Raw genomic sequence first — 27,044 nt, forward strand, 5'->3', positions numbered from 1 at the left:
TGATGATGTGTGGAGGATGCCAGTGTTCCCTCCACATTTGCATCATTTATTTATTGCTAAAACATGAATGCACTTGTCCAGTTATTCCCGAGTATAACTATATAATTCAATACAAACAGTTGAGGTGGGGAAGGCTGTGAATTAAATCTAAAAATAGCTACCCTGGTGGCGTTCTGTCTTTGCAGAGTATTCCAACACAATATGCATGTTATGCAATGTGCATCCTAAATTAACCTCCAGCAAGACATCAGTGGGGAAAATAAACAACCAGCACCCTCTGCTGGTGAAACTAATCACTGCAGTCGGCCTACAATGTGTGAGTTTTATGAGTCTTTGTTAAAACCTTTGTAGCAATGTTGTTAATGTTATTGTTGGACTCCATTTTTGTGCCCAATGATAAGACTCGCAGGCAAAGTCCCTTAATAGGCAAACAAAGTGATTTTATGAACATGAATAACAATTGTTACACAAGTCCTTCATGTTTCCATCATTTCTTTCTTTTTTGGCAAAAAAAACATTTTGGTCCAGTAATAAGAAGCACTAACATTTCATCCATGAAGTTATTGTGCAGCAAACTTTTACATTCAGTAGCATTTTAGCCCTCTAAGCTCATGCAGCCTGAAAGTGGGTTGAAAAAAAGGCCTTTTCGATGCTTCTGCACATGCATCAGGAGGCTTTAAGGCGGCAAATTAGCATAATTACTAACACTTCATTGAAAGCCCGATTTTGTGTGGCTTTTTCAATACTGTTGGCGGGTTATCATTATTTTTCTTTTATACTTTAAGCGGGGGGATGAGAGAAAAGGGACAGTAGCAGCAGTTTGCATGTAACATGTTTGAAAAAATATTTGTTGACTCCCACTGTAGGCGGCATCTACTACCACGCCCCCAATGAGACAAAATGGGAGTCAGGATTACATTCATGCATTTTATCCCCCCTAACACACACACACACACACACACACACACACACACACACACACACACACACACACACACACACACACACACACACACACACACACACACACACACACGTTCGTACCATGAATTGATTTACGTGGACCGACTTAAACAAGTTGAAAAACTTATTCGGGTGTTACCATTTAGTGGTCAATTGTACGGAATATGTACTGAACCGTGCAATCTACTAATACAAGTTTCAATCAATCAAAAAAAAAACACACAAACACACACACACACAAACAGACAAATAGGAGGAGCCTACAAAGAAAGGGGAGAGGGAGGTCTGCATGCCCTGCAAACCCTCCAAGCTGACTTGAAAACACTTGAGACTTGTGAAGTTTCCAGAGATGCACTGGTCAGATGAAAGGGTTTCGTGACGTCGCCCAACTCGGGTAAACGTTCCCCTGAAAGACGTGAGGATGCAGTGTGACAAGGTGACACATATCTGGCACAGCAGCTGGCGCACTACTCACTGTAAACGGGTTGACCGACATGGGCCGAGGGACTTTGGGCTGCTCGTCGGAGGCGGGCAAGGCAGCAAAACCTGCAGAAAACAACAAGGCTCAAGTCTTGAAAGTGCATCTCAGCACCTGCCAGATGTTTGCCTAATACAACCTGGAAGCAGAGCTTTTTGAGCATTTCTTCACATTTGCATATAAGTGCTGCATTACAGTCACACTTAAAAATTATAGCTCAGTCGCCATGGAAATTAGAGTCGGGATTTCTGTTTGCTTTAGAGAAAAGTGCGGGATCGTGAGTCTTCCTACAACAAAACTATGTGCACAGCTATACAGTACTAAATAAGGGCTCATATCACAACAATAATAACATTTCAGCGGACACTTCAGCATGCAGGGAGAACTTGTTTATTTCTTATTTCTTGTGTATTTCTATTACAAGCGATGAGGAGTGCCCAAAGTGTGGCCCGTGGCCCAAATTTGGCCCAAGGAGTTGTTCAGTTTGACCTGCCAAAGGTTAGCTTCCCAAATTTAATTCATACCGACCTCTTTAGAATAGAACAAAGCAAAATATGGTCCAGAACAAAAATCACTCCATATTCTCTACTGCTCGCTAGTGTTACCATATCTGAGTTATTGTGTAGAAATATGGGGAAATAACTACAAAAGTACACTTCTTTCATTAACGGTGTTACAAAAAAGATCAGTTAGAATAATACATAATGTTGGATATAGAGAACATACAAACCCTTTATTTATTGAATCAAAAATACTGAAATTCTACGACATAGTGAATTTGCAAACAGCTAAAATTATACACAAAGCAAACTATAATGTCTACTATAATGACACTTAAGACCTTCAGTATATCAGTATGTGGAATTAAATTATGGAATGGAGTAAGCATAAGAAATCAAACAATGTACTCATATGATCCAATTCAAGAAACTCTTCAAACTTAAAGTGTTTACAAAGTACAAAGAAGAAGAACCATGATAAACATTCTGAATTTATCTCATTCATCCATCCGTTCATTTTCAAGATAATTTTACTCATCTCACCATATGAAATATAACTTACTTCACCAAGTATTATTTATGTATTTATTTATTTATTTTTATTGTTATTACTTATGGAGTATATTGTGAATAAATTGAGAACAGGAAGTGAACAAAAGTTTTAGCAACTGCTATGTAAAGGAAAAGGGGTACGGTTAAATAACCTCTGCTTCTTCCTACTCCTTTTCGAACATGTTGAATAGAGAAACTGGAAATTGTGATGTATCATGTTGTATGCATGCATGTTCGAAATAAACTCAAACTCAACTCAACTCAACTCTTTCAAGGCTAACATAGTTGCATTAGATTCATGTTATTTGTGTTAATTAAAAACATTTTTTTATTTACATGTAGACTATTTGTGGCACATTTTCACTTTGGCAGTTGGAGGCAAAAGGTTTGGGCACCTCTGATTTCTAGCATGTGGGAGACTGGCCATAGACACAGTACTGTGATTTTTCTGGGTGGGCCATTAAATAATGGGCTGATCAGTGGACGGCCATTTATTTGTCTATTTATTTTTTGATGCGCCTTGCCTTTGTATACAATAACTCTCAACAGTCAAGCCCGGGGATATGCCACTGTAGACACGTGAGAACAAAAAAAAAAGCTTGTAAAATGTCAAATAATTAATGACAGGGCGCTTTACGTGAGATTTTACCGCAAACTTATTCCCAGTTATTTCCTACACCATCACCTTGAACACAATATAAAGGTGAACACATATAAAGCGCCAACACAGATAGACAGACAACATTCACACTCACTTTCACACACTAGGGCCAAATTAGTGTTGCCAATCAACCTATCCCCAGGTGCATGTCTTTGGAAGTGGGAGGAAGCCGGAGTACCCGGAGAGAACCCAGGCAGTCACGGGGAGGACATGCAAACTCCACACAGAAAGATCCCGAGCGCAGCATCGAACCCAGAACCTTCGTATTGTGAGGCAGACGCACTAACCCCTGGTCCATCGTGCTGCCCGCATGTGATGATATTTCAGCATGTTATCGAAGTCCAAGCTGTATAAAGTAGAATGTTTATTGGACTTAAGCATTTCTGCTGATTAGGGTGTACGGTATACCAGTACTAATAAAGTACCGCGGTACTTATGAATTAAAAACGATACTATACTGACTTTTCAGTATAGTGACCTTTTTTTCATCTGCATACTGCCGTGCGGTGGTGACATACAGAACCGAGGCACATGATGTTGAGTGTGTCAGCACACACACACAGCTGCGCATACAAGCAAAAACAGTGTGGAGCGGAAGAATGGCAAAAAACGGCAATTCTACTGGGGTGCGTCAAGTGCAATATGGAGGTATTTGGGCTTCAAAACTACCGATAAAAGTGACGCTTTAAGCAGAGAAGCGCCGCGGTGCAAGCACTGCTTTAAAACCTGCCTTGCCAAAGATAGCATTAAAGTATCACAATCTTTGGTTCAAACCTCAGTAAACATTTTAATAACAATCATTGAGACCTGCAGAAGGAGTTTAAAGGCAATATAGTTAACCAGCTCCCCTGCTGTGCACATACAGATTTGTAAACGCGCACACAGCTGCTTGTTGCCAATTAATAGCGCAGTCTAAACCGCCCACGTAGCATAAACTAATACAAGTGAAATGACTGAATTTTGTTACAAATTCCTACAATTTGTGTTTTGTCTTTAACAATGTGTGAATATTAAATGTTATTATAAATGTGGTCTCTACTACATTACGTATATACTTACATCATGTATATAAAACCTCAATGGATGTGTTTGGATGTTTTTTAAGGACTTTGTAGGCGGAATTGCACGGCTCCCATATGTTCCCTTGTAAGCAAACTTTTATTTAATTTCATCATGTCTTTCATAATGATAGTGAACGATAGGCAAAAAAAAAAAAGTGCAGTTCCCCTTTAAAGCACAGACCAAGAGTGGCCACCATAAATCATGACACATTTAATACAATGTCAATAAAGCTTTTTATTCTATTCTAATCTAATCCTATGTTATGGTAGACAATATGTAATACACAAAATTGTAAATTGTTTTTAGAGTCCATCCATCCATTTTCTACCGGTTGTCCCTCTCGGGGTCGCGGGGGTTGCTGGAGCCTATCTCAGCTGCATCCGGGCGGAAGGCGGTTTACACCTTGGACAAGTTGTGCAATAAGAAAATTCCAGTGTGTTTAATGACTTTTAATTGTTATTTTAATCTTCTAAAATAGTTCTATGAGTGCAGTAAAAAAACATAAGTTTAATGCATCCTAAACTTTTCTATTAAAATTAAGGTAATAATGACATTTGTTTGTGGTCCTTTTTACTTTGAAAAGTAGTAAAAAGTATTGAAATACATTTTGGTACCGGTACCAAAATATTGGCATCAGGACAACCCTACTGCTGATGGGTATTTGTGTAATGATCGGTATGGCCAAAGGCAGGGATAGTCAACTCATGTGTCCTAAGAGCCATACTTTATAAAAGCTACAGGTTGGGGGTGTAACTTCTCCCTTCATGTCCATCCATTTCATTTTCATTCTTATTTACATTTTACTTCCAAATGGCAGAATACCGACATGACCCCCTTCCCAACCTGACCTGAACCCTACTGACAAACGGTAGCTTTACTGTGAAGGACAACCATTACCATTGACTTCCTGGTTGTTGACGGCCTCTGGAGGAAATGAGGCAGGCGGCGGTAAAACTGCACTGGAGTCGCCTGGAAAGATGAATCAAATGGATCAGTCATTTATTCTTGTTTTTTTTCAAAACTGACATATTTGAAAATGTGCTGATAAATATTGAAGGCCACATGACAGCACTAATACGTATTAAAGCTTGTGATTACACTAATAATGCTATTAATACATATATTTCATAAACTAATCATAATCTTTCTAATATGATGCTATTGAAATAACTGATTTTAAAAGCGTGTTAATAATATGTCATGTTTAGACTTAGATGTAGACAAACGTTAATGATCCACAAGGGAAATTGGTTCCACACAGTTGCTCAGTTTCAAAGGATGGAAAGGATAATGCACACAAGGGCACAAAAAGAGGGCAAAAACAAAAGGTTTAAAGTAGACTAAAAATGTACTAGAGTAGAAATATAAAATATAACATATATGTAACATTTACATATTATATATGTGATATCACACAAACAATATGGAAGAAGAAGAAGAAGAGTACCATATTTTTCGGACCATAGGGCGCACTGAATTATAAGGCACATCACAGGGGTCATATTATGATTTTTTTGTCCTACATTTAAAACACTTCCTTGTGGTTTACATAATATGTAATAATGTTTTTTGGTGAAAATATTGCATCGATTATGTTTTACAGACCATATTCAAGTTGTTTTCTGACTGTCTCTTCAGGATGCGTCGTTTTGTGGGCGATCTTATTTACGTGCCTCCACTTTGACAGCATCCTCTCCCCATCATCTTTGTTGTCCCGGTAGTTTTTAGTGCTACCATAGCGAGTCCAGTGACAGATAGAAGTTAGAACTGGACGCAACTTTCCCCTTGAAATGGCAACAGCTGAGAATGAAGCCCCACAAGAAGAGAATTGAGAAAATGAAGGAGTTTATAGACTATAGTGGGGAACACAATGGCGGACAGGCGCACATTTTTGGAAGTTATGCAGATCCCAAATACACATTAGCACAGGGGTGGGCAATTAATTTTTACCGGGGGCCGCATGAGCTACCCGAGCACTGCTGGAGGGCCACATCGACAATATTTCAATTAAATTTTGCTCAATATTATTTTTGATATATACCGTAAGATAAATAATAATAATAATAATAATAATAGTAATACTTCAACATAGTGTGTGTAACAGCATTCCATGACTAATATATATAAATTAACATTAATAATAAATGACAGTAAAATAAGCACACGTATGACTGAGGAGACATAGTGTAACTTTGTGTGGTGTTTGAGTTGTCCGACTTTTTGTGTGGCCATAAACGCACCAGTGGTTTAGTGCTATGCGTGTTGGTGACAGATGACAAGTTGGTTTTGGCCTGGTTTGTAAGGCAGAAAATGACTAGTTTTTCGAGATAGAATTGTTTTACTCATGTTTTTGGTGTGGTTATGTCCGAATATAAACAGTTTTGTTCAATAAAGTGATCGATATAATTCCTGTCCTTGAAGCATCTCGATAGACGTTACAATAATTGAACGGTGTTCAATTGAACGGTGTTGACGAACACCATTAGGGCCGCTTGTTGTCACTGTCACTCAAAGTTGCATTGCAAAATTACATAGAATAAATATGTTTATTTTGTTTATAATTCAGATGGGATTTGATTTGGTGCGCGGCATATACTTGCTGCGCGCAGCAGACGCTTGAGCAGTGCGAAATTGCGCAGGCACGCACCTTAGGTGAGGGGACGTTGCTTTGCAGTTCATGTGTTGTTGAAAACACGCCATTCTTCATCAACTTTTCTCTTTTTGGCGTCTCGGGTGTAAACGTGCATCACTTGTCGCTGCATGTGCACCTTCACTCGCAGGTTACACACGGACACACGCCCATAAATAATACTTTTCAAAATAAAAGCAGCACAGTTGTATTGCGCGCAGGACATAGATGTTTTTTCAACTTTATTTTGTAATTGCAGTTGTTCACATTCACTCACAATCACGCATACGTCCACACGGAAGTAATACAAATAACGATTTTCAAAACAAAAGCAGCACCGTTGTATTGCACACTCGACATAGATACTTTTTAAAATTTATTTTGTAATTTATAATTGGCCTCACGCGGGCCGGACAGGGACGCACAAAGGGCCGGATGCGGCCCGCGGGCCGCAGAATGCCCAGGTCTGCATTAGCAGGTACCAATAGGTAAGAAAAGTTGGTTTTGCATAATATTGCGAAACAAAATGCCAAATAATTCTACTACCTCACTTCATTTGACACGAGAAGAAAAGATTGGAGACACATCATGTCTTTACATCTGAGGGGTCAAATTAGGAAATTAATCTGTGAAAAACAAAGTTGGACTTATTCGTGCATCGCTAAGTAACGTATTTGATTGACATAACGAGTGCCGTGCTGCTGTGGTTGTGACACTAAGGATAAGTTTGTTTGCAGTTGATTTTTGCAACAAATATAAGTGGCATCTCCAATTCATGTCTGCAGTTTTTTTTAGGATGTGAAGTTCATATTTTGTGTCATTATTTAGCTATAGATGTCCCTGTTGTTCAGCAATGTTTGCTAGCGATACCAAGTTTGAGTATTTCTTCTTGAGCCTATGAGAGATTTATTAATGTAGTTCATTAATACTATTAGGGATATTTTCTTGATGCCAATATATATCACCAAAGACGCTATGATGTGGTCATCCGTGTCGAATAAAGCACTTGGCTTTCCTGAACAACAACAACTAAGCTTTTAGTTTGTGTTATGAAAATTGAGAAAAGAAAATACGGTGGATTGGACCAACTATCACAATATTTATTCCTAGGACTTAACATGACGTTAATTTATTTGCACAACCAGGTCTTAGTAGTTATATTTAAGCATAGCAATCACAACAGAACCAAAAATTAATGCAATCTCTTCTCATTTCTTTACGTTTAGTTCTGCTCTCAAACACTACTAATATAGCAGAGAATAAACGTGATTGCATCACAGAAAGTTTATCAAACAAATCAAATGTTCAAACAAACATTTTACAAAGTGATCGCTTCAGACGTAATGCTACGCTTCCATCAATCAGTGCGGTTTCGTAGCTTACCAAAGTGGTACTAAAACATTTTAACAGATTTTTGAACGCTGTATATAATGTTCTTTATTCTCAACAAAACGTCAAAGTTTTGGTGTTGCTTGCTTACGGTACTTGCTAGCGTCATTTATTGAACAAGCATCAGCCTACCGGTACAGTCTACATCAGACCTGGGCAAATTAAAGCCAGAGGGCCACATGCGGCCCTTTAAGCTTTTCAATCTGGCCCGTCTGACATTCCCAAATCATTTTTTTTAGATGTTTAAGATGGAAAGTGTAGCTGCCATTATGATGTGCAGTGATGTTTTCTAATGACCGTAAGTCTTCAACTATACTAAGTCTTTCAATGCTTGGAATCTGCACTTTTGCATGATATACTAGTTACTATGGTCATCTAATTAGTTACTATGGTAATGTAAGTCACAGCAGCTCAGACGAGGCACCAAGCAGTGTGGGTGGGTAGCGTTTGTGGGTGTCAGGGACAGACGCGGAAGGAGATTTTTACAACAAAGTTCTAAAGCTTGGTGATATATCAGACATGTCAGATTGTAGGTGGGGTTTTTTTACCCTTCGCAATCATATTTCGCTGTGTTTGTTGCATTTTTTTTTTGCGTTTCGCTTGATTGTAAAATATGTGGATGGAGAGGGGGTGTGACGTTCATATGTTGTCAATATTCAGTGTTTTATCCTTCATAGGTAATATTGTAAATCACACATTCTTTATTTACATGTACATTCTTATTCAGTAAAAAAATTTAAAATTGCATTCTGTGTTTTAAGGCGGTCTGTCATAACGTTTTTTAGCATTCAATCAGACTTTATTGTGAGGTTTTGTATTAGTGTTCCTAAAATTAAATATACCGGCCCCCAGACACATTTTTGCTCTAAATTTGCCCCCCCAGTCAAAATAATTGCCAAGGCCTGGTCTACACGTATCTCTTATATGTGACTGCCATCTACTGATCACACTTATCATTACACATTGTGCCAAATAAAATTGCTTTGATGTTGATAAGCGCAACCAGAATTATTACGTACATTAGGCACACCGGGTTATAAGGTGCACTGTTGACTTTTAAGAAAATAAAGGATTTTAAGTGCGCCTTATAATCCGAATAACACCACAGTTGTGCAGACAGTAATTGTACATTCATTGTAGAATAAGTACTGTACATAAAACAGAAGACACTACTGAAGTAACTACTGAAATAACAAGTATGTACAGCAATGCAAGAAGGACTAACAATATATTGTTGGCTCTAAAATTAAATGAACTTTTCTCGTTCCAACTCCTTTTCAGACATGTAACGCTAATGTTTATGTGAACTTCAATTTAACTTTGTTGTGCACGTTCAAAATTAACCATCACCATAAGATTTTCAGTAATGGCCCAAAATTTTGGCAAAGACTTACATTTTGTGTTTCAGTAACTTCGCTGCTTCTTTTCTTTCTTTTGTCATCCCAACCAAAAATGTTTTTTTCAGCATAGAATACACCTTAAAAAACTAGTCTCTTTTCTTAAAAAAAACACTATTTCGTTTTTGAATCACAGAATATATGTCAACTCCAAAACTTTTGGCTACGATACTACAGAACTGTTAGACTGAAAATATCGGACGGCGTGGCGAAGTTGGTAAAGTGGCTGTGCCAGCAATCGGAGTGTTGCTGGTTACTGGGGTTCAATTCCCACCTTCTACCTTCCTAGTCACGTCCGTTGTGTCCTTGGGCAAGACACTTCACCCTTTGCCTCTGATGGCTGCTGGTTAGTGCCTTGCATGGCAGCTCCCGCCATCAGTGTGTGAATGTGTGTGTGAATGGGTAAATGTGGAAATACTGTCAAAGCGCTTTGAGTACCTTGAAGGTAGAAAAGCGCCATACAAGTATAACCCATTTATCATTTATTTATTTATTTTACGTGGCTTGTGAAAGCCTAAAAATAATGTGTGTAAAAAAAACAAAACGTTAATCTTTATTACTAAATCTAAATGTATTTATTCTTTCAACAAGCCTTGAACAATGTTTAGACCGAGTGGTATTTACATTTACAGTTATCAACCTAACCTGCAAGCTCCTGTGAATACAACATTACAAAGATAATTAGATGACTTATTTTTATTAAGGTATTTGTCAATATTGTTAACCTACTTCTTGTTAATCACAGGAAGTGAACAAACTACCAGTAATGGCTAAGACATGGAGAAGGGGTAGAATTAAATAAGTTCTGCTTCTTCCTACCCCTTTTTGGACATGTCGAATTATGCAAATGTAAAACAAAATGACACAGTATTCAAATGCAGTTTTATACGGTCGCCTGTTGTTGTTTAAGCGGCAGGACATTGAAAGGACAAAGAAAAGGTCTCACCTCCTGGGGGGCTGCTGAAGGGGTTACTGGGGGACAGTGCAGTGGGCTGCTGGGAGACGGTGCCGGAGCTGAATGGGTTGGGGAAATCTAATACACATAAAAGGAGGAGGGAGCTCATTGACGGTGCATCAGGCTATTTTACACACTGTATAAGCTTTGATTAGGAGGGACAGCTTACTTGCAAATGTCTGTGAGCTGGACACTGTTTCCACTCCTGGGGAGCTGTTGGAAGAAGAGGTGAAGACATCAAACAAAAAGCATTTAAGAAAGATTGTAATAAGCTCACCTGGCGGGAGTGGAGCTGGAAGACAGCCTGCTTGCAAACAGGCTACTGTACTGCGGAGGGCCGGCAGGGGGCGCTGCAAACAAACATTTCACTGCTTGAAGAGAAAGCTGTAAGCATGAAATGTGACAATCTGGTCTCATCACATGAGCGTTAAAAAAAAGAAAAAAAGAATGCTTCTGCATTTCAACCAAATTAATAGGGGTCAGGGGGATGATTTGAAGGCAAAGTGTGTGATGTGGCGCAAACAACAATGAGCGTAATTCAGCTTTAGCATTTAGAGGAAGGACGTTACGCAACCGAGCTGAGCTGGCTGTGACAATCTGGATCCCAGACCAATCCTTCACAATAAAGCTACACTTGCTAACCACAGTCAGCTTTGTCCTGGCATGGCCGTGATGTTTATGGGAAGACAAAGCATACCTACCTGTGTCAGAGAAGACACTGTCCAGGTGGGACACTGCGGCGAATCTGTCCTGTGCATTGGCGCTCTGCAGAGGAACAGGAGGCTGAGCTTGAGTGTGTTTTAACCCTCCAAAGTCCAAGCTGAGAGATTTGGGGAAGGCCCTGAAAGGCCCCGTGGTCCCCGAGGCAGACACTGCGCGACCTGAGTCACAAAGGGAGGCGGACAGACAACTTACTTGCAACACAAAAATATCACACACAGCTGCAGACAAAAGGAATCTAGTACAATTTTATGGGGAAGAACAGCATAACTTAACCACTCTATTCATTTAACTGCAAAACTGCTTATGCATGGTCTGCAAAAGAAAATAAGCAGCAGGGTCTCATCGTACAAACAGCTGAGACTGTAGGCAACCTTCTGATGTTGGCAGTAGCTGCATTTTAAGTAAAGTTGGTCAACATCCAGCGGCTTTATGATGTTGCTAATCAGCTCTTAGTGTGAAACTTGTAACACACGTGTTTACACTAAACTCACGACAAACATTATTAATGCTGACTGAGCAGTTTTCTCCTAATTGCCATTACAACATTGGTTCTGTTGCTGCTGTGTTGCACAGTCCATTGTTAATAAATAACCATGTGGTCAAAAGGAGCTATGTTTTCCTTTCCACTTTCTCATGCATGAGCTGGAGTCCATCCCACTGACTGGTTGCCAGCCAATCACAGCCCACATATAAACATACAACAATTCACACCGTTGGACAATTTACAGCACAGGTGTCAAACTCAAGGCCCGGGGGCACAAATCTGGCCCGCCACATCATTTTACATGGCTTGTGAAAGCCTAAAAATAATGTGTGTAAAAAAACCAAAACGTTAATCTTTATTACTAAATGTATTTATTCTTTCAACTTCGACAGAAAATTGCATGTACTTCATGCAATTGCATTAGGGCTATCCCGATCCAATGTTGAGAGCGGCTATTAGTCTGATATGAGCAAAAAACTATCAAATGGTATCGGCTTGCAGCTAAAATCTCAGATATTAGCGCTCTGATAAAAGCAGTCCTGCAGCGCGTTTTAATTGTGCAAAGCTGAACAGCCAGTTAACATTTAAATAAGCACACGAGTTTGATATTTTTTTGTGTTTTGGTGAAGACATTTACAAAAGGTAAACATGGTAGGCTATTGGCTACTATGAGCTAGCAGTTAGACGTAGAGTAAATGATAAATAAATGGGTTGTACTTGTATAGCGCTTTTCTACCTTCAAGGTACTCAAAGCGCTTTGACAGTATTTCCACATTTACCCATTCACACACACATTCACACACTGATGGCGGGAGCTGCCATGCAAGGCGCTACCAGAAGCCATCAGAGGCAAAGGGTGAAGTGTCTTGCCCAAGGACACAACGGACGTGACTAGGAATGTAGAAGGTGGGAATTGAACCCCAGTAACCAGCAACACTACGATTGCTGGCACAGCCACTCTACCAACTTCGCCACGCCGTCCCGTACTGTTGTTTTTTCAAAAATAAATGAATGAAATTAATTACTGTTATTTTACACATTCAATCTCCTGACTGTGAGGCCAACATGCTCACCACTCAACCACTGTGCAGCAAACTCATGATAATTTATTATAAATAACTTTTCACATTTTTTCTCTCCATTATCACTTGCTTCCAATTAATTCCCTGCCTCCTTGCGGTTTAAGTAAATACACGCCCAGTTTTAATAAGAGCATTTAAAGAATGTTGTTTGAGAAGAGCAGAACAAGTTAATCCTAGCCAACGATATGCTAAAACTTTTACGATGGGGAGTTTAAGTTTAAATTAATCAAACAAATCTTGTGCTATAAACAAGCTAGCAGGCTACTTTTCAAACTTCTAGCATGTAAACACTAGGGGTGTCAAAAAAATAGATTTTGGAATGAATCACGATTCTTATTTGTAACGATTGTTAATCGTTAAAACAAATAATCAAAAGATTGTTTAACATTTTTTTTTTTTTAGATATATATATACATATATATATATATACATATATATGTAAAAAAAAACATTTTCCCTCCAAAAATATAGAAATTTATCAGAGCTGTTTATTTCATGGCGGGATGTAGTTAATTATAGAACTGGCACCCATCCATCCATCCATTTTCTACAATGTTATTGAAAAAGTAGAGTTTTTAAAATGAGAATCGTTTTGAATGGAGAATCGATTCTGAATCGAATAGTTAACTCCAAGAATCGAATCGAATCGAATCGTGTGATGCACAAAGATTCACAGCCCTAGTAAACACCATTCCATTACAACATAACAAAGCCAATACGGGAACATGCATGTTTAGGTAGCAGCAGCCATTAGACACAGGGCATGCTAGCAGCAGTCAGGTGATAAATAACACATGATTTGCATATGTAAAATGTTATGATATGACCCTGTGTACAAGTAAGAGCTACATTTGCAAACATACCTCAATTTGTGTGTGCTTGTGCTGCACCCTGCATATTTATTTTAAGTGCTTCTACGCCAACATGGTGTGAAATATTAGCAGCTCACTGCTGACCACAAGCACCAGCTGCAGCCTCCTAAAAATAACACTCACTAGCACTGGCTAGTTAACGTTCATGTGCGTGATATATGGAGCAAAGTGTGTGTGTGTGTGAGTGTTGTAGGGGCGGTGGGTGTCTTACCTAAAGTGAAGTGGTTTTTGAAAGAGCTACTTGCTACATGGTGAGGAGACAGACAGGATATTAGACCTTTACTCTGAAAGGACAAAGAGACAAGGAGGCAGTCAGGATGCACACCTGAAGGCCGCGGGAGGGCAGGAAAGGAAGGGCCGTGGGTTGGACCCCCCAGTGCTGACGATAGTGAGCCGGGGCGCTGTCTCTCAATACCGCACATGTTGTGGTCTATAAGAGGGGGACAAGATGCAGAATGAAGCTTCCTATGAGGATGACAGAGCAAATCTGGTACCTTTCAGCGGGGCGTCTCGGAAACTTTGGGAGCGCGAGGGCCGAGCGGTAAACACGTCAGCGCGGACGTCGGCGGGCGAAACGGCCGGGGCTCGATCCCACGGCGACATCTGGGACTGCAAAGTATAGCGAAAAACAGGACACTAGCGTCACAGCTGGTCACACCTCAAACACGCTCGTCGTTCGGCATCTGACCAGCATCCTGGCAGGCCTGGCGTTTGGGGGCAGGCTATGAGGGGGGTGCTGCCCGGCCAAAGGACCATGAGCGAGGACGGCCTGGACCCCTGGACTCCAAGGACCTCCCTCCATGTCTCGGCAGTTCTTCATTTTGGAAAAATGCCTGGAAGAGAGTGAGAGTGCTCCACTTAGCTGGGGTCAAATTTCAAAAGACTTACCATGCAAGCGCCTCACTGACTAATCACCATTTCTTCTTCTCATATTTGTCCTGCAGATATTCTTTGAACTTCTGCAAGTCCTTCATGTCGGAGCAGCCGTCCGCCTTGGGCTCAAACACGCACAACCAAGTCCTCCTGCCGACCTGGTGAACAGAAAAAACATAATTGTGCATCATGTTCAACATGTGAGCAGCATACACGTGAATGCTCTACGATAATTTGCGGTGTGGCATTCCCTTCCCCGCACATTCACAGATTTGTTTTCTTGGCTTCAAATTGTAAATTGCAAGCTTCTTTTTTAAAGGTACCTTGAATAGGAAATGGTTTGATGGCGCTCTCTGCAGGGTGGAGGAAAATTCTGCAGCTATGAATACAACAGAGATCGCTGTGCAACAATGCCAGTTCACTCAACATTTTCCAGCAGGTAGATGTTTTGACAAGATGTGATGTTGTGTAACTACTCGTTTTATAAGTACAATATCGTCTCTTGCAAGGGTCGCCAAACTGTTGATCGAAATAAACCAGTCAATGTTTGGGACTTTACCGATACAATTAAAAAATTAGAATAAAATACAAACCACATTATCAAATAGGGTTGCGCGATAGAGACGTTATACCATATAAATTTGCCCAACGACAGAGCTTTTAATACTACAGTCCCTAAAAAAAGTCTTGTCACTTATCCATTTTGTAGAAACAACAGCTTTTAACCTGACTTTTAATTCATCCAAGGCACCCTAATGATTTAATATACTGAAATAAATTTGCTTCACGAAAGAAAGATTCATCATTTAATAAACACAGAAGAGTCAGAATTTGTTAAGGCAAAAGTTGTGTTGCCTACAGAGAATAATGTGGCAATTTTACAAATAATTTACTTCAAATACAATAAAAATTGGTTGCATAAGATCAGTGAATTAAGTGGTGCTGTGAGATCCATATTTAATATCATGTATGACTACCATAAGCTGTTTCCAAAGGTGTTTCAGAGAATTTGGCAGTACATCCAACCGGCCTCACAACTGCAGACCACGTAAAACCACACAAGCCCAGGACCTCCACCTCCAGCAGGTGTACCTCCATGATTGTCTGAGACCAGCCACCCGGACAGCTGCTGCAAGAATTGGTTTGCAAAACCAAAGAATTTCTGCGCAAACTGTGAGAAACAGTCTCAGGGAAGCTCATCTGCATGCTTGTTGTTCTCATCTGGGTCTTCAGCTGACTGCAGTTTGTCATCATAACCGACTTGAGTGGGCAAATGCTCACATTCGATGGCGTCTGTCATGTTGGACATATGCTCTCTTCACGAATGTATGCCGGTTTTCACTGTTCAGGGAAGATGGTGGGGTTAGGGTTATGGTATGGGCAGGCATATGTTATGGACAATGTACGCAAGTGCATTTCATTGATAACATTTTAAATGCACAGAGATACTGTGACGAGATTCCGAGGCTCATTGTTGTGTCATTCATCCGAGACCCACATCTACAGTATGGAGATCTTTATCTCCATACTGTAGATTTTATGCCTACATCAAAGTGCCACCTATGTCTATCAAGCTCCATGTTCTCATGTTTAAATGTTAGTTGCCTGGTTGTGGTTGTGTCTGTGCTTGTGTTTTTGTGTATGTTAAGAAAGCAATGATGCTCTGTGCCCAAGACAAATTTCCCCGCGGGGACAATAAAGTTGAACCTTGAACCTTGACCATCACTTCATGTTGCAGCATGACAGTGCACGGCCCCATCTTGCAAGGATCTGTACACAACTCCTGGAAGCTGAAAACATCCCAGTTCTTCCATGGCTAGCATACGCACCGGACATCTCACCCATTGAGCATGTTTGGGATGCTGTGGCACGGCGTATACGACAGCGTGTATACGATAGGTCCTGCCAATATCCAGCAACTTTGCAAAGCCATTGAAGAGGAGTGGACCAACATTCCACAGGCAATCAACAACTTGACCAACTCTATGCAAAGGAGATGTGTTGCACTGCGTGAGGCAAAAATGGTGGTCACGCCAGATACTGACCCACCCAGGCCCCCAATAAGGCAAAACTGGACATTTCCGAGTAGCCTTTTATAGTGGGCAGCCTAAGGCACACCTGCAACATATGTGAGGTGGGATGGATTATCTTGGCAAAGAAGAAATGCTCACTAACACAGATTTAGACAGATTTGTGAACAATATTTTAGAGGAATAGGTATTTTTTGTATATAGTCAAAATTTGACATCTTTGAGTTCAACACATGAAAATGGGAGCAAAAACCAAAGTGTTGCATTAATATTTTTGTTCAGTATAAAATCAACATGGGGAGGTTGCCTACAGCCACAACTGCTAATGTCAATGTCAAAGACCCCGGTGGTTATTTGCTTTTGTGGACTAATGAGATTCTACAGAGATGTTAATTGGAGCGTTTATGTTAGTCCTTTTATTTTAGGCATCATGCGTGCACACACACACGGTCAGGCAATCAAATAAAAAGCCCTCCAACTAAAAGCTTTTATGCAACACACCAGCCATTATCCTGAGAGGATGAAGGCTTGTTTTGTTTCGGATGGCGGAATGCGAGTGTCAAACTAAACTCGTGAGTTCTGTGAGTGTCACTCACCTCGTTGCCATGGTTTTGAAGGAATTCCACTTCCTGCTGGGAGAACGTCGTCATGGAGATGGACTTGACTCTGTGCGGAGGGTTGAGGCCTCTCCTGGGATGGATGGTGTCAGAGAAAAACACATGTGTTGTGGTCATTGCAGGTCAGGTGGGCGTGGAAACATCTCACGAGTGTGGTAAGTGTGTGACGCCCTCATCCATGCTGAACACTGGTGTTGGACATGTGCAGGATTGGGCAATAACAACTACAGAGTGGTCCAAGGCGCCTTCCTGTGAAGTGCTGGGATTGACCATGCAAACACACACCCACACACACCCACGCACACACACACAGGAGAGGAGCCTGGTGGAAGGAGAGGAGCCTGGTGGAAAGAGAGGAAGAAACAAACCTGCTGCAAATAACTCTTTAAAAGGCTGCGGGGAGATAGAGAATGTCAATGAGCACATTGGACAGTCAGCAAGATGAGATGGTCCACATGAAGGTGTCATGGTGGTGCATGGTGCAGAGTCTCAGGGCCTGACAGCCTGCCTCCACTTTGCTCCACTACGCTGCAAATAACAACAAGAAGAACACTCACAGCATTCCGGAGCACGACGTGCACACGAAGCTGCCCACGGTCACGTCCGTGTAAGTCACCCCGGGCTGGTTGCACTCGAAGCAGTGTTTGTTTACTCCGGACTGGGCCAGCTCGCGGACCTTACGGGCGCAGATCTCCTGGTTGTCCCGGTGCTTGCGGTTCGACATGGTGGATGTTGTGCGTGGACCTTTCCGTGTCCGGGCTCTCCTCCTCCTGCGCCTCCCACACGGGCCACTTCACGGCGGCATTGTGGAGGACGCTGCTCGGCTGCTTCGCCCCTGTTGTGACAGACTGCACAGAGGAGGCAAGGTAGACGGAAGCAGCGATACACATACCGGAAACACACTCTTCAAAATAGAACCTTACAAAACTGCAACGTATCATGAGGCCTGCGAAGAACTTACTGTTAGCAATTTGACATGCTGTACTTATACGCATTTGTTTCGTATAACAGTAAACAAAGGAGTAGCAAAAACAAAACACAAAACCTACTTACAATTAAGTCTACATCAGGCGATTACGGTTTCAAATATCTGAAAAGGAGTCGGAAGAAACAGTCTATTCAATCCATCTTCATGTCAATTACTTATCGTTTATTTACTTCCTGTTTTTAACACAACACAACCATTTCAACAAATGTCAACAGTAAAAGCGGAAAACATGTGTATTAGTAAGAAAACTGTTCTTTATTAAATGTAATATTCCCCAAAAATGTTGAGTGTTGGGCATGCATACAAATGTTTTAAATGTAATTTTCATGTAAGTTCACATTTGTCATCTCTTTTTGACAAAAATGTTGTACATTATTGGGGTTTTGTTATCTTTAGCTGTCTAAAAGTAACATAATTTAACACACACTGGAAATATTTACCAGGATTCCACATCATTTAATTGTATTTTTCACAGTAAAATGACAAAAAATACGATACTCTTAAATTGCACTGCAACTAACTGTTATTTCACAGTAAAAAAAAGAAATCATGTAGTCCTCCTCCGTAATAAAACACATTCAAACTTGCGCTACGTTGCACACCCTTGTACATAAGGTATGCTGGTAAAACGAAAGAGTAAATAACAATAAAATTACAATTGTGAAGTCCTTGTGTCGTAATTTTATGGTAATTAACTGTAAAATCCAAGGTCTGCAGTTACAGTGAATGGCTGTAAATATATTTCACAATAAACTATTAATTACTGTAAATGTTACTGTAAAAGTAATGCAATTATTAGGAAATAATTTGCTGTAAATTCACAAAAATTTTTTTACAGTGTAGAAGCAACCTAGTGGCCAGTTTTGATCAGCAGAGAGCGCTATAACTCCTACATAAGAAACTGGATCAAATTGAGGATAATGGCTGTCACGCACATCATTGCCTATCATAGAAGCACCCAGACACCCTGCAAACACGCTCCTAGGGGCAGTATACTCAAAAACAACAAACAAGCTGCATTTCATTGTGTTGACATGAACAACAATTACCATGACTCATCATGTGACTCAAACAGGGTTCCGCATTTCTGACGTCATCAGAGCAGCGTTCAACCTGGGAAAGTGTTGTTTCTTTTTGTTCTCTTTGCACAGCAAGTTGTGTTTGGTGTTATGTCGCATGCAAGGGGAAAAACAGGTTGCTAGACAAGAAAACACACCCAGTGTGTGCGTGTGTGTGTGTGTGTTGCAATGAAACTTACTCATTCAAGTGGAATAGACAAACGACGAGTGCACAACACAACGATCTTTGATTCGTGATATTTTAGAAGATACACGTTGTTCTTTACAACATTCCGTTTAAGTCAGTGAACGCAACCCCGGAAGAGACACGTAGAGGCTCCACAGTGTCTCTCCTGGAACCTCAATCACCGCTGCACTGAGTCTTGTCGAGGCTTTCGAAGTCCATGAGCGGATTTTATTCTTATTTCCTCTTTTTTCTCCCGGGTATATATGCTGATGACGAGCCAAACGTATGCCGAGCTCCATCATACAGACTAGGAACATCAAAAGTCAAAGATCCGGCCCGGGACACTAAAAAATGAGAACGCCTGCTGAGAATTGAAGTTGGATTTTTAAGTTGCTTAGAGTTGTCCAAAACAAAGTTGACTATGACTATTATAGTGGACTTTGAGGAGTGTTTGAAAGATTCACCTCGCTTCAGGTAAGACAAATTCCAAAATGTGAAAAAAGTCAACAATAATTACATGTAAATTTAGGTTTACCCAGCATCGTATCGTTTTTCTTATATGTACTATTGATTAGACTACGACAGCATTTAAAATGTACCATAGTACTGGATGCTCAAAGCATGTGGCGAGTCACCTTGATATTTAAGTATTATATTTTGCAAAAAGTCATACACATTAGTCTATATATGTATACTATACATACATACATACATACAGTGTGTTTATAAGTGTATGCTTTTGTACTGTGTACATATATACTATTAACACACACACACACACACACACACACATATATATATATATATATATATATATATATATATATATATATATATATATATATATATATATATATATATATATATGTGTGTGTGTGTGTGTGTGTGTGTATACTATACATACATACATACAGTGTGTTTATAAGTGTATGCTTTTGTACTGTATACATATATACTATACACACACACATATATATATATATATATATATATATATATATATATGTGTGTGTGTGTGTGTGTATACTATACATACATACATACAGTGTGTTTATAAGTGTATGCTTTTGTACTGTATACATATATACTATGCACACACACATATATATATATATATATATATATATATATATGTATATGTATATATATATATATATATATATATATATATATATATATATATATATATATATATATATATATATATATACACAATATACATACAGTATATAAATACAGTATATATACACAGCATATACAGTGTGTGTATACACACACACACACACACACACACACACGTCTATATATATATATATATATATATATATATATATATATATATATGTGTGTGTGTAGTATATAGAGGTCTATATAGATAGATACATAGATAGATATATGTAATTATCGTTATTATAATAATTCTTATTTTCTTAGTGTCTTCCAAATGAATAACTGAAAGAATACATTTCTGTGTCAACCTTTAGGAAGTCTTGCTCGTGAGACTGTTTTTATGTGCATGTCAGCTTCAAAAATAGTTAATTGCAAAAGTATGTGTCGTTAATGTCGCAAGCAAGCAGGCCGCCAAGAAAAGAGGTTTTGGGTGTGCCCTGCCTGCCACTACCATTTTTTCCACTTGATCTGAGTCACAATGTCGTGCCATGCAGCTGATCTGGCATCTTTCAAACCAAACCCCCACCCCCTCTATACTTTGTGTGTGTGTGTGTATGCGGTGTATTTAGAGCATGCACAGAGGAAGAACTATAACATACTTTAGTGGAAATAATAAAAAGCAGGAATGAAAAGTGCAGCCTCTTGTTGCCAGGTAACAGAGGAGGTGAACAGGAAGCAAAGTGAGCAATTCAGGAAACACACCGGAAACCTCACTTTCTCAACTTGTTTTGACACAAAGGCAGCAAGAAACGATCTTTCTGGACTCTCTTTGTGTAACTCCTAGCATTGAAAATGTAGTAATTCATCTAGTATAATGTATGCGATACAGTCATGTAGTTTGGGAGACATAAAGTTACTTAGACAGCAAGACATAATAATATGCAGCGGTGGATCTAAATAATTAAAAATATTGTGCAAACGTTTTTTTGATTTCATGTTCAATTCAGACTATGAGGCCAATTAAATGTTTTTACATATAATATATAGATATAAACACAAAACTATTAAACAGACATGTACAAGTAAAAATAAGCATACAAAACCATCTATAAGTCTGTATATTAAAAGATATGGAAATATTTGTTAAAATGGGATGTAAGAGTACCTTTTTTTAATTTAACTACAATAAATGAATTTTTTGGAAAAGATTCAAATTTATTGAGGTCATGATGCACCTGAATAGCATTTCTTGTTTGCTTCTGTGTCTTTCAGAGCTGAAATCGAGGCTGTTCAGGTGCATGTGGGTGAACTAGAGACGCGGTTAGACAAGGTAAGAGTCGCTTATAATAAGCCACATGCTCTACTTCCTCATGCATGCGCACACACACACACGCACACACTCGCACACACACACAGACACGCACAGAAGGGAATGGTTCTTTGGCAGATAGCAGGAAGTCACTGCAGGTGATGCTTCCCATTGCATGGTCGACTCTTTCGAATTTTGCTTATATTCGACCTTAAACTACACACTCACTAAAGTTTTTAATCGTATCAAACTTTTTTAAAAAGGTTTCTGTCAAATCAAATACATTGTAGCCAGAGTTGTCATCTCAATTGAGGTGTGAAAATGAAGGCTTCAGCAGGGGTGTGGCTTTTGTAAAATATACTTGCAACATCAACGGATCGGCCTTCCCAAAGTTCCCAACATTCAACATATCTCCTGTGTTGTTTCCTAGCTGGTGAAACAATGTCAGGCCATGCTGGAGGCCGGCCGAGTCTACTACCAGACCAGCAAGAGCTTTGTGAGCGGTCTACAAGGTCTTGGACAGCACTGCTCAGGAGACACCATGATGGAGGTCATTGCTTATGAGTGGAGAAACAAGGAGGGTGATCCTGGAAGACCCAGGGTCTCCCTCCATTGCATAATATTTTGGTGTAATTAGGGCAGGAGTAAAATATATTAAATTGAAACTTTTTTATTTGAAATGGAAACTTCCTCTGACCATAATTCCCTCAGCCATCAAGGCAAAAGGGAAAATAAATGTCAGCACAACCTTGGAAAACATTGAAGCAATCAATGTTAACAAAATTCAAAAATCGCATTGAACACTCAACAATAACCTCTTAAAGGAGAACTGCACATGCTTTTGGAATGTTGCCTATCATTCAAAATCCTTATGTAAGACAAAAACATATGTCTTTTATTTTTAATGCATTCTTAATTGTAATATACGGCAAGTACGAGGTGGCTAACAATGCAGCTAATGGGAGTATTCTATTGCGCTTATAAAGCCCTCTTAAAAAACATCCAAAATTCCCCAAACAATACTCCATTTACATCTCGGTACCTGAATATTAACCAAGGATTAACGATATTGTTATGATAATCGCTAACACACACTATTTTTAACGCAGCAGTGATCACAGAGCTACATTGACATATTGAGCCAGTGAGCTGCATCAGTTCTGAGCTGGTGAAAGTTGATTCTATATTATGAATCATGCCACTCACCTGGATAGTAGAAGGTTGTAGCCATAAACAGAGAAGTTAGTCAACTTTGACTTCCAACTTATGTGTACACGGAGATGGCGAGAAAGACACAAAAAGACGCTCATTTGTGTCACTTTTTGTTACCCTCCGTGAGGATTGTGATTAATTCTTCATCTAAACGGGATGGGGCTGAGTGGTTTTTCACTCCATGCAAAGAATCAACCCAGAGACAACAAGATATACTGTTATCTGATTGACTGTTAGCGTGTCACTCTCACTCATCAGTGATCACTTCCCGCGTTGCTCGGTTACCGGAGAGCGAGTGCATTTGTTCATGCAACCGACCTTGCTTTGCAACTTTTGGTTGACACTTACTCTATCCTACTATATACCGACTATATAGTTACAAATCAATATATTCACATATATATAAATGGTAGCATACAAATACATGACTAATATATACAGTATATACTCTAGCTTCCTGAGGACCAGCATCGACCAGCATCATCCTCATTGGACATTTGTTATGGCATATTTCTCTTGTCAAATGTACACAATTCAAAAAATAAATAGCCATGTTATCCAAAAAATTCTCAGAAGGAAACGCTTTTACGAGAAACACGCTGATGTACTGATGTAACTAAGACGTATTTTTACAACAGGAGTGTTTGCGGACCTTTTCTGAAAAACTGTCCCTCATTCTGGAGTCCCAGGGGGTGAGTTTGTGGTCCACTAGTGACTCATCAGCTGCCTGTGCTCAATCAAGGCCGCAGCACTTGACCTTTGACATTCCAACCCTGTAGGAGGTGATTGACATCACACAAAAGTCGGTCAAGATGAAGCTGCAGAACTTTGTGAAAGAGTGAGTGCACGTTCGGACACCTTCCACTGAGACCAAGCAAGCCACGAGATCACTCGCCATCTTTTTTTTTGCCTCCTTGTCCTCCAGAGACGTTCGTCGTTTTAAGGATGCACGCAAGGAGTTTGAGCGCAGCAGCGAATCCCTCGAGGGGGCACTGGCGAGGAATGCTCAGGCCCCTCGCGGGAAGCCCCATGAGGTAGAAGAGGCCAACAACGCTCTGCTGAATTCTCGCAAGGCTTTCCGCTCAGGCGCCCTGGACTACGTCCTGGAGGTGAGGAAGATCGGACAAAGCTCATAAGAAATGTTTGAAAGAACGAATCCTACCTTTGCCGTGTCGTTTCAGATAAACATCATTGAGGCCAAGAAGAAGACTGAACTGCTCAATGCAGTGAGTGCCTTGAAAACACCTCCTAATAGAAATATTTTTTTCTGAACTGATGTACTTTTATCCTGTCAGATGTTGTCAATGATGGATGCTCAGGCCCAGCTGTTCCAAAATGGCCACCAGTCTCTGGCACAACTTGACCGGTATCGACAAAAACTGAGCGAAGAGGTAAAGATCATACATCCGTCCTTTAAAATGTTTCATACAATTCACTTAAAAGAGAACTACAGTGTCTGACAAGAAAATGTCACGGGCGCACATGACTAATTTTTAAACATTAATTTTCGCGTCAAAATATTACTTCCGCGTATCAATAAAAATACAATGTGAATAAAATTTGGGTATTTTGGTTATTTTCAGAATTTTAAAAAGCCCCGGAGGTGTTAAAAAACAAGTAAGCTAGGAACAAACAAGATTGTGAGCTAAACGTAAATGGCCGAACATGGCGAATGTACTAAATAATAAATAAATAAATGGGTTATACTTATATAGCGCTTTTCTACCTTCAAGGTACTCAAAGCACTTTGACAGTATTTCCACATTCAACCATTCACACACACATTCACACACTGATGGCGGGAGCTGCCATGCAAGGCGCTAACCAGCAGCCATCAGGAGCAAGGGTGAAGTGTCTTGCCCAAGGACACAACGGACGTGACTAGGATGGTAGAAGGTGGGGATTGAACCCCAGTAACCAGCAACCGTCCGATTGCTGGCATGGCCACTCTACCAACTTCGCCACGCCGTCCCCTGTGTTCATTACACCGTTTTCAACATTCCGCCTCAGGAAGTTGGTCCGTCAGCGAAACTTGCTTCGCTGTCACTTCCGTTGTGTCCGCTATGTCCTTTGTAGTTTAAAGTTGTGTTGCGGCTTTATATTATTATGTAGTGGTGTTTGTATTTGTTGTAGCTTTTGCACTCATGCTGTAGCTGAAAGTTGTTGTGTTGTGGCTTTATGATATTGTCTTGTGGTGACTTTTCTTGGCCACCGTAGGTATCCGCCATTCTTGTTTTGCCGGCAGATGGCGATGACGCCACAGATGGGCAGACAGACTTGAGTAACGTTTAACGACCTTATCAATAAAAGTGCTATGGTAGTAAGCGAGGTTGCGAGCGTATTGTAAACAAAGGACAAACATGGCAAAAGTTAATTGGAAGTCTGATGTTACGAAAATTTAGGCGGGAGTTAAAAATCCCTGGCGCTGGTCTTGACTGAAAAAAACTGTTGCTAAAACACGACTAAGTCTTGTGTTTGACATGATTGATAAACTTGGCTTTACGAAATGTAAGATTTGCTGAAAGGAAAAAAATTATGGGAAATATGGCCATGTCTTAGCATGTCCATTTATTATTTATAACATATATAAACTGAAACCTGAACTGCAAAATTAAGATAAACAGTTACATTATTTGTCTTTTGGTGTATCTTCTGTTCGATATTGACTTTAATGAAATATTTTAAATATAAAAATGATAAGCATAAATAAATAATCACTGTGAAAATTGGGACTTCAATAATTTATAGGATATAATTAAAATGCAGGTTTTAAAAATATGTTGTCCTCCTTTCAGTGATGCAAGCCGATTACCTTATTTGATGTATATTCGTGAATGTAATATAGCTATATTGGTTATGTTAATTTAGTGTAAATTTGTTGATAGTAGATTTTGTCATTATTTTGTCTTTATCTACATAAAAAAACTAACATTTCTGTGGTAGATTTTATTGGACATGTAAGTGTCAAAAGACAGCTAAAAGGGGTTGGTAGTCGAGAATAAATGGTATAAGATGGTGTAGAAATCCACCCATTTGCAGGAAATTTAGACCTGAGTTTCTTGTCTTTCAAAGTTTGAGTGGAACACTTTGTGCTGATAGAAAGTTTCCTCTTTTTTTCTCAAAGGGTACTCACATCCCTGAAAAGATTTCAATTAGACTGCGGAAAAACAACAAATGGTAGCAAACAGCAGGTTAGTGCAGAGAATGTAGCAGCAACAATGTAATGAAGCACAAAGGCAAACACTGACACAATACAATAATCCCGCACTGGCAAGGACCAACAAGGGAACCTAGAATTGATTAACCAATAGAAAATAGGAGCACTAGCAGGAAACTAAGCAGAAAGTGAAGGTGCAGCGGAACAAGGAGTTCAACAGGAAGTACTAATAAACTGAGAGAACCAGGAAAGGAAATGATACCAAACAGGAAAATAAAGAACAAAATCCAAACTGTCATGTGGGATCATAGCAGTATATCTTCAGTAGTAAAGGTACAAGACTATTCCAAGTAAACTTGGATATTATTTAGAGTAGACAGCGTACAGCTTATGTAGAAGTATAGATTTACCATGTACTTACAATGACTCATCTCATATCCATTATTGTCTAATTGGCTGGCACATGACCGTCACAAAAAAAGAGGACCTAAAACGAAACCTTGAAGAACACTACCAGTATAAATAAAGAAGTTGAACAAATGACTGAATCTGAAGTAAACAAGATACAGCAACACCTTTGTCACATTAATCACATTACGAAAAAAATGTGTAACTGCCAAAATGAAGAGGACTTAAAGGGGTGCTTTGAGGAACGTTTTGTAATTCACAAGTTTGGACCCCACAGTTTGCTAGTAAGGTTACAATTTCAATGCAAGTATCAACCAATGTGTTTGAATCGGTTGAACAGGAGCACTC

General features: G+C 39.7%; 2 protein-coding genes across 7 annotated transcripts in view; one reads left to right on the top strand and one right to left on the bottom strand.

The window, feature by feature from the left end:
- agfg2 (ArfGAP with FG repeats 2) lies at positions 1-19,733 on the bottom strand. Of its 3 annotated transcripts, none has more exons than XM_062065107.1 (15): positions 17,825-17,947; positions 17,636-17,660; positions 17,247-17,340; positions 14,663-14,778; positions 14,436-14,580; positions 14,242-14,356; positions 14,073-14,177; positions 13,959-13,991; positions 11,288-11,467; positions 10,864-10,936; positions 10,756-10,799; positions 10,578-10,664; positions 5,114-5,185; positions 1,439-1,509; positions 1-1,369 (listed from the first exon to the last, which is right to left on the bottom strand). In XM_062065107.1, exons 3-15 carry the CDS (start codon positions 17,298-17,300, stop codon positions 1,322-1,324), a joined length of 1,143 nt encoding a protein of 380 aa, XP_061921091.1. In that variant the 5' UTR covers positions 17,301-17,340; positions 17,636-17,660; positions 17,825-17,947; the 3' UTR covers positions 1-1,321. The 3 variants fall into 3 exon arrangements, with proteins under 3 accessions (XP_061921091.1, XP_061921090.1, XP_061921089.1); XM_062065105.1 differs by lacking the exon at positions 17,636-17,660 and adding an exon at positions 19,514-19,733 and having other exon boundaries at positions 2-1,369; positions 17,825-18,115; XM_062065106.1 differs by lacking the exons at positions 13,959-13,991; positions 17,636-17,660 and having other exon boundaries at positions 17,825-18,155.
- Positions 17,554-27,044, top strand: part of acap1 (ArfGAP with coiled-coil, ankyrin repeat and PH domains 1) — a 19,144-nt gene continuing 9,653 nt past the window's right edge. Inside the window, exons 1-8 of one of the 4 annotated variants that reach the window (XM_062065096.1) lie at positions 17,554-18,133; positions 21,883-21,940; positions 22,350-22,469; positions 23,770-23,823; positions 23,911-23,969; positions 24,057-24,240; positions 24,313-24,357; positions 24,427-24,522. In XM_062065096.1, the coding sequence (XP_061921080.1) occupies positions 17,997-18,133; positions 21,883-21,940; positions 22,350-22,469; positions 23,770-23,823; positions 23,911-23,969; positions 24,057-24,240; positions 24,313-24,357; positions 24,427-24,522 (753 nt within the window). In that variant the 5' untranslated portion in view covers positions 17,554-17,996. Of the gene's footprint in view, positions 18,134-19,338; positions 19,975-21,882; positions 21,941-22,349; positions 22,470-23,769; positions 23,824-23,910; positions 23,970-24,056; positions 24,241-24,312; positions 24,358-24,426; positions 24,523-27,044 lie in introns of those variants that run through there. The other 3 variants (XR_009827982.1, XM_062065097.1, XR_009827983.1) reach the window with 3 other exon arrangements.

The sequence above is a fragment of the Entelurus aequoreus genome, linkage group LG12 (assembly GCF_033978785.1).
Source record: "Entelurus aequoreus isolate RoL-2023_Sb linkage group LG12, RoL_Eaeq_v1.1, whole genome shotgun sequence".
NCBI classification, from domain to species: domain Eukaryota; kingdom Metazoa; phylum Chordata; class Actinopteri; order Syngnathiformes; family Syngnathidae; genus Entelurus; species Entelurus aequoreus.

What these genes read in the sequence shown, in the direction of transcription:
- agfg2 (XM_062065105.1), bottom strand. Translation starts at nt 17,991, where the DNA reads ATGTCGAACCGCAAGCACCGGGACAACCAGGAGATCTGCGCCCGTAAG. An exon ending in CCGAGACGCCCCGCTGAAAG is followed by an intron (nt 14,178 to 14,241) that starts GTACCAGATTTG and finishes CCCCTCTTATAG; the next exon opens with ACCACAACATGTGCGGTATT. An exon ending in CAGTGTCTTCTCTGACACAG is followed by an intron (nt 10,937 to 11,287) that starts GTAGGTATGCTT and finishes GTTTGTTTGCAG; the next exon opens with CGCCCCCTGCCGGCCCTCCG.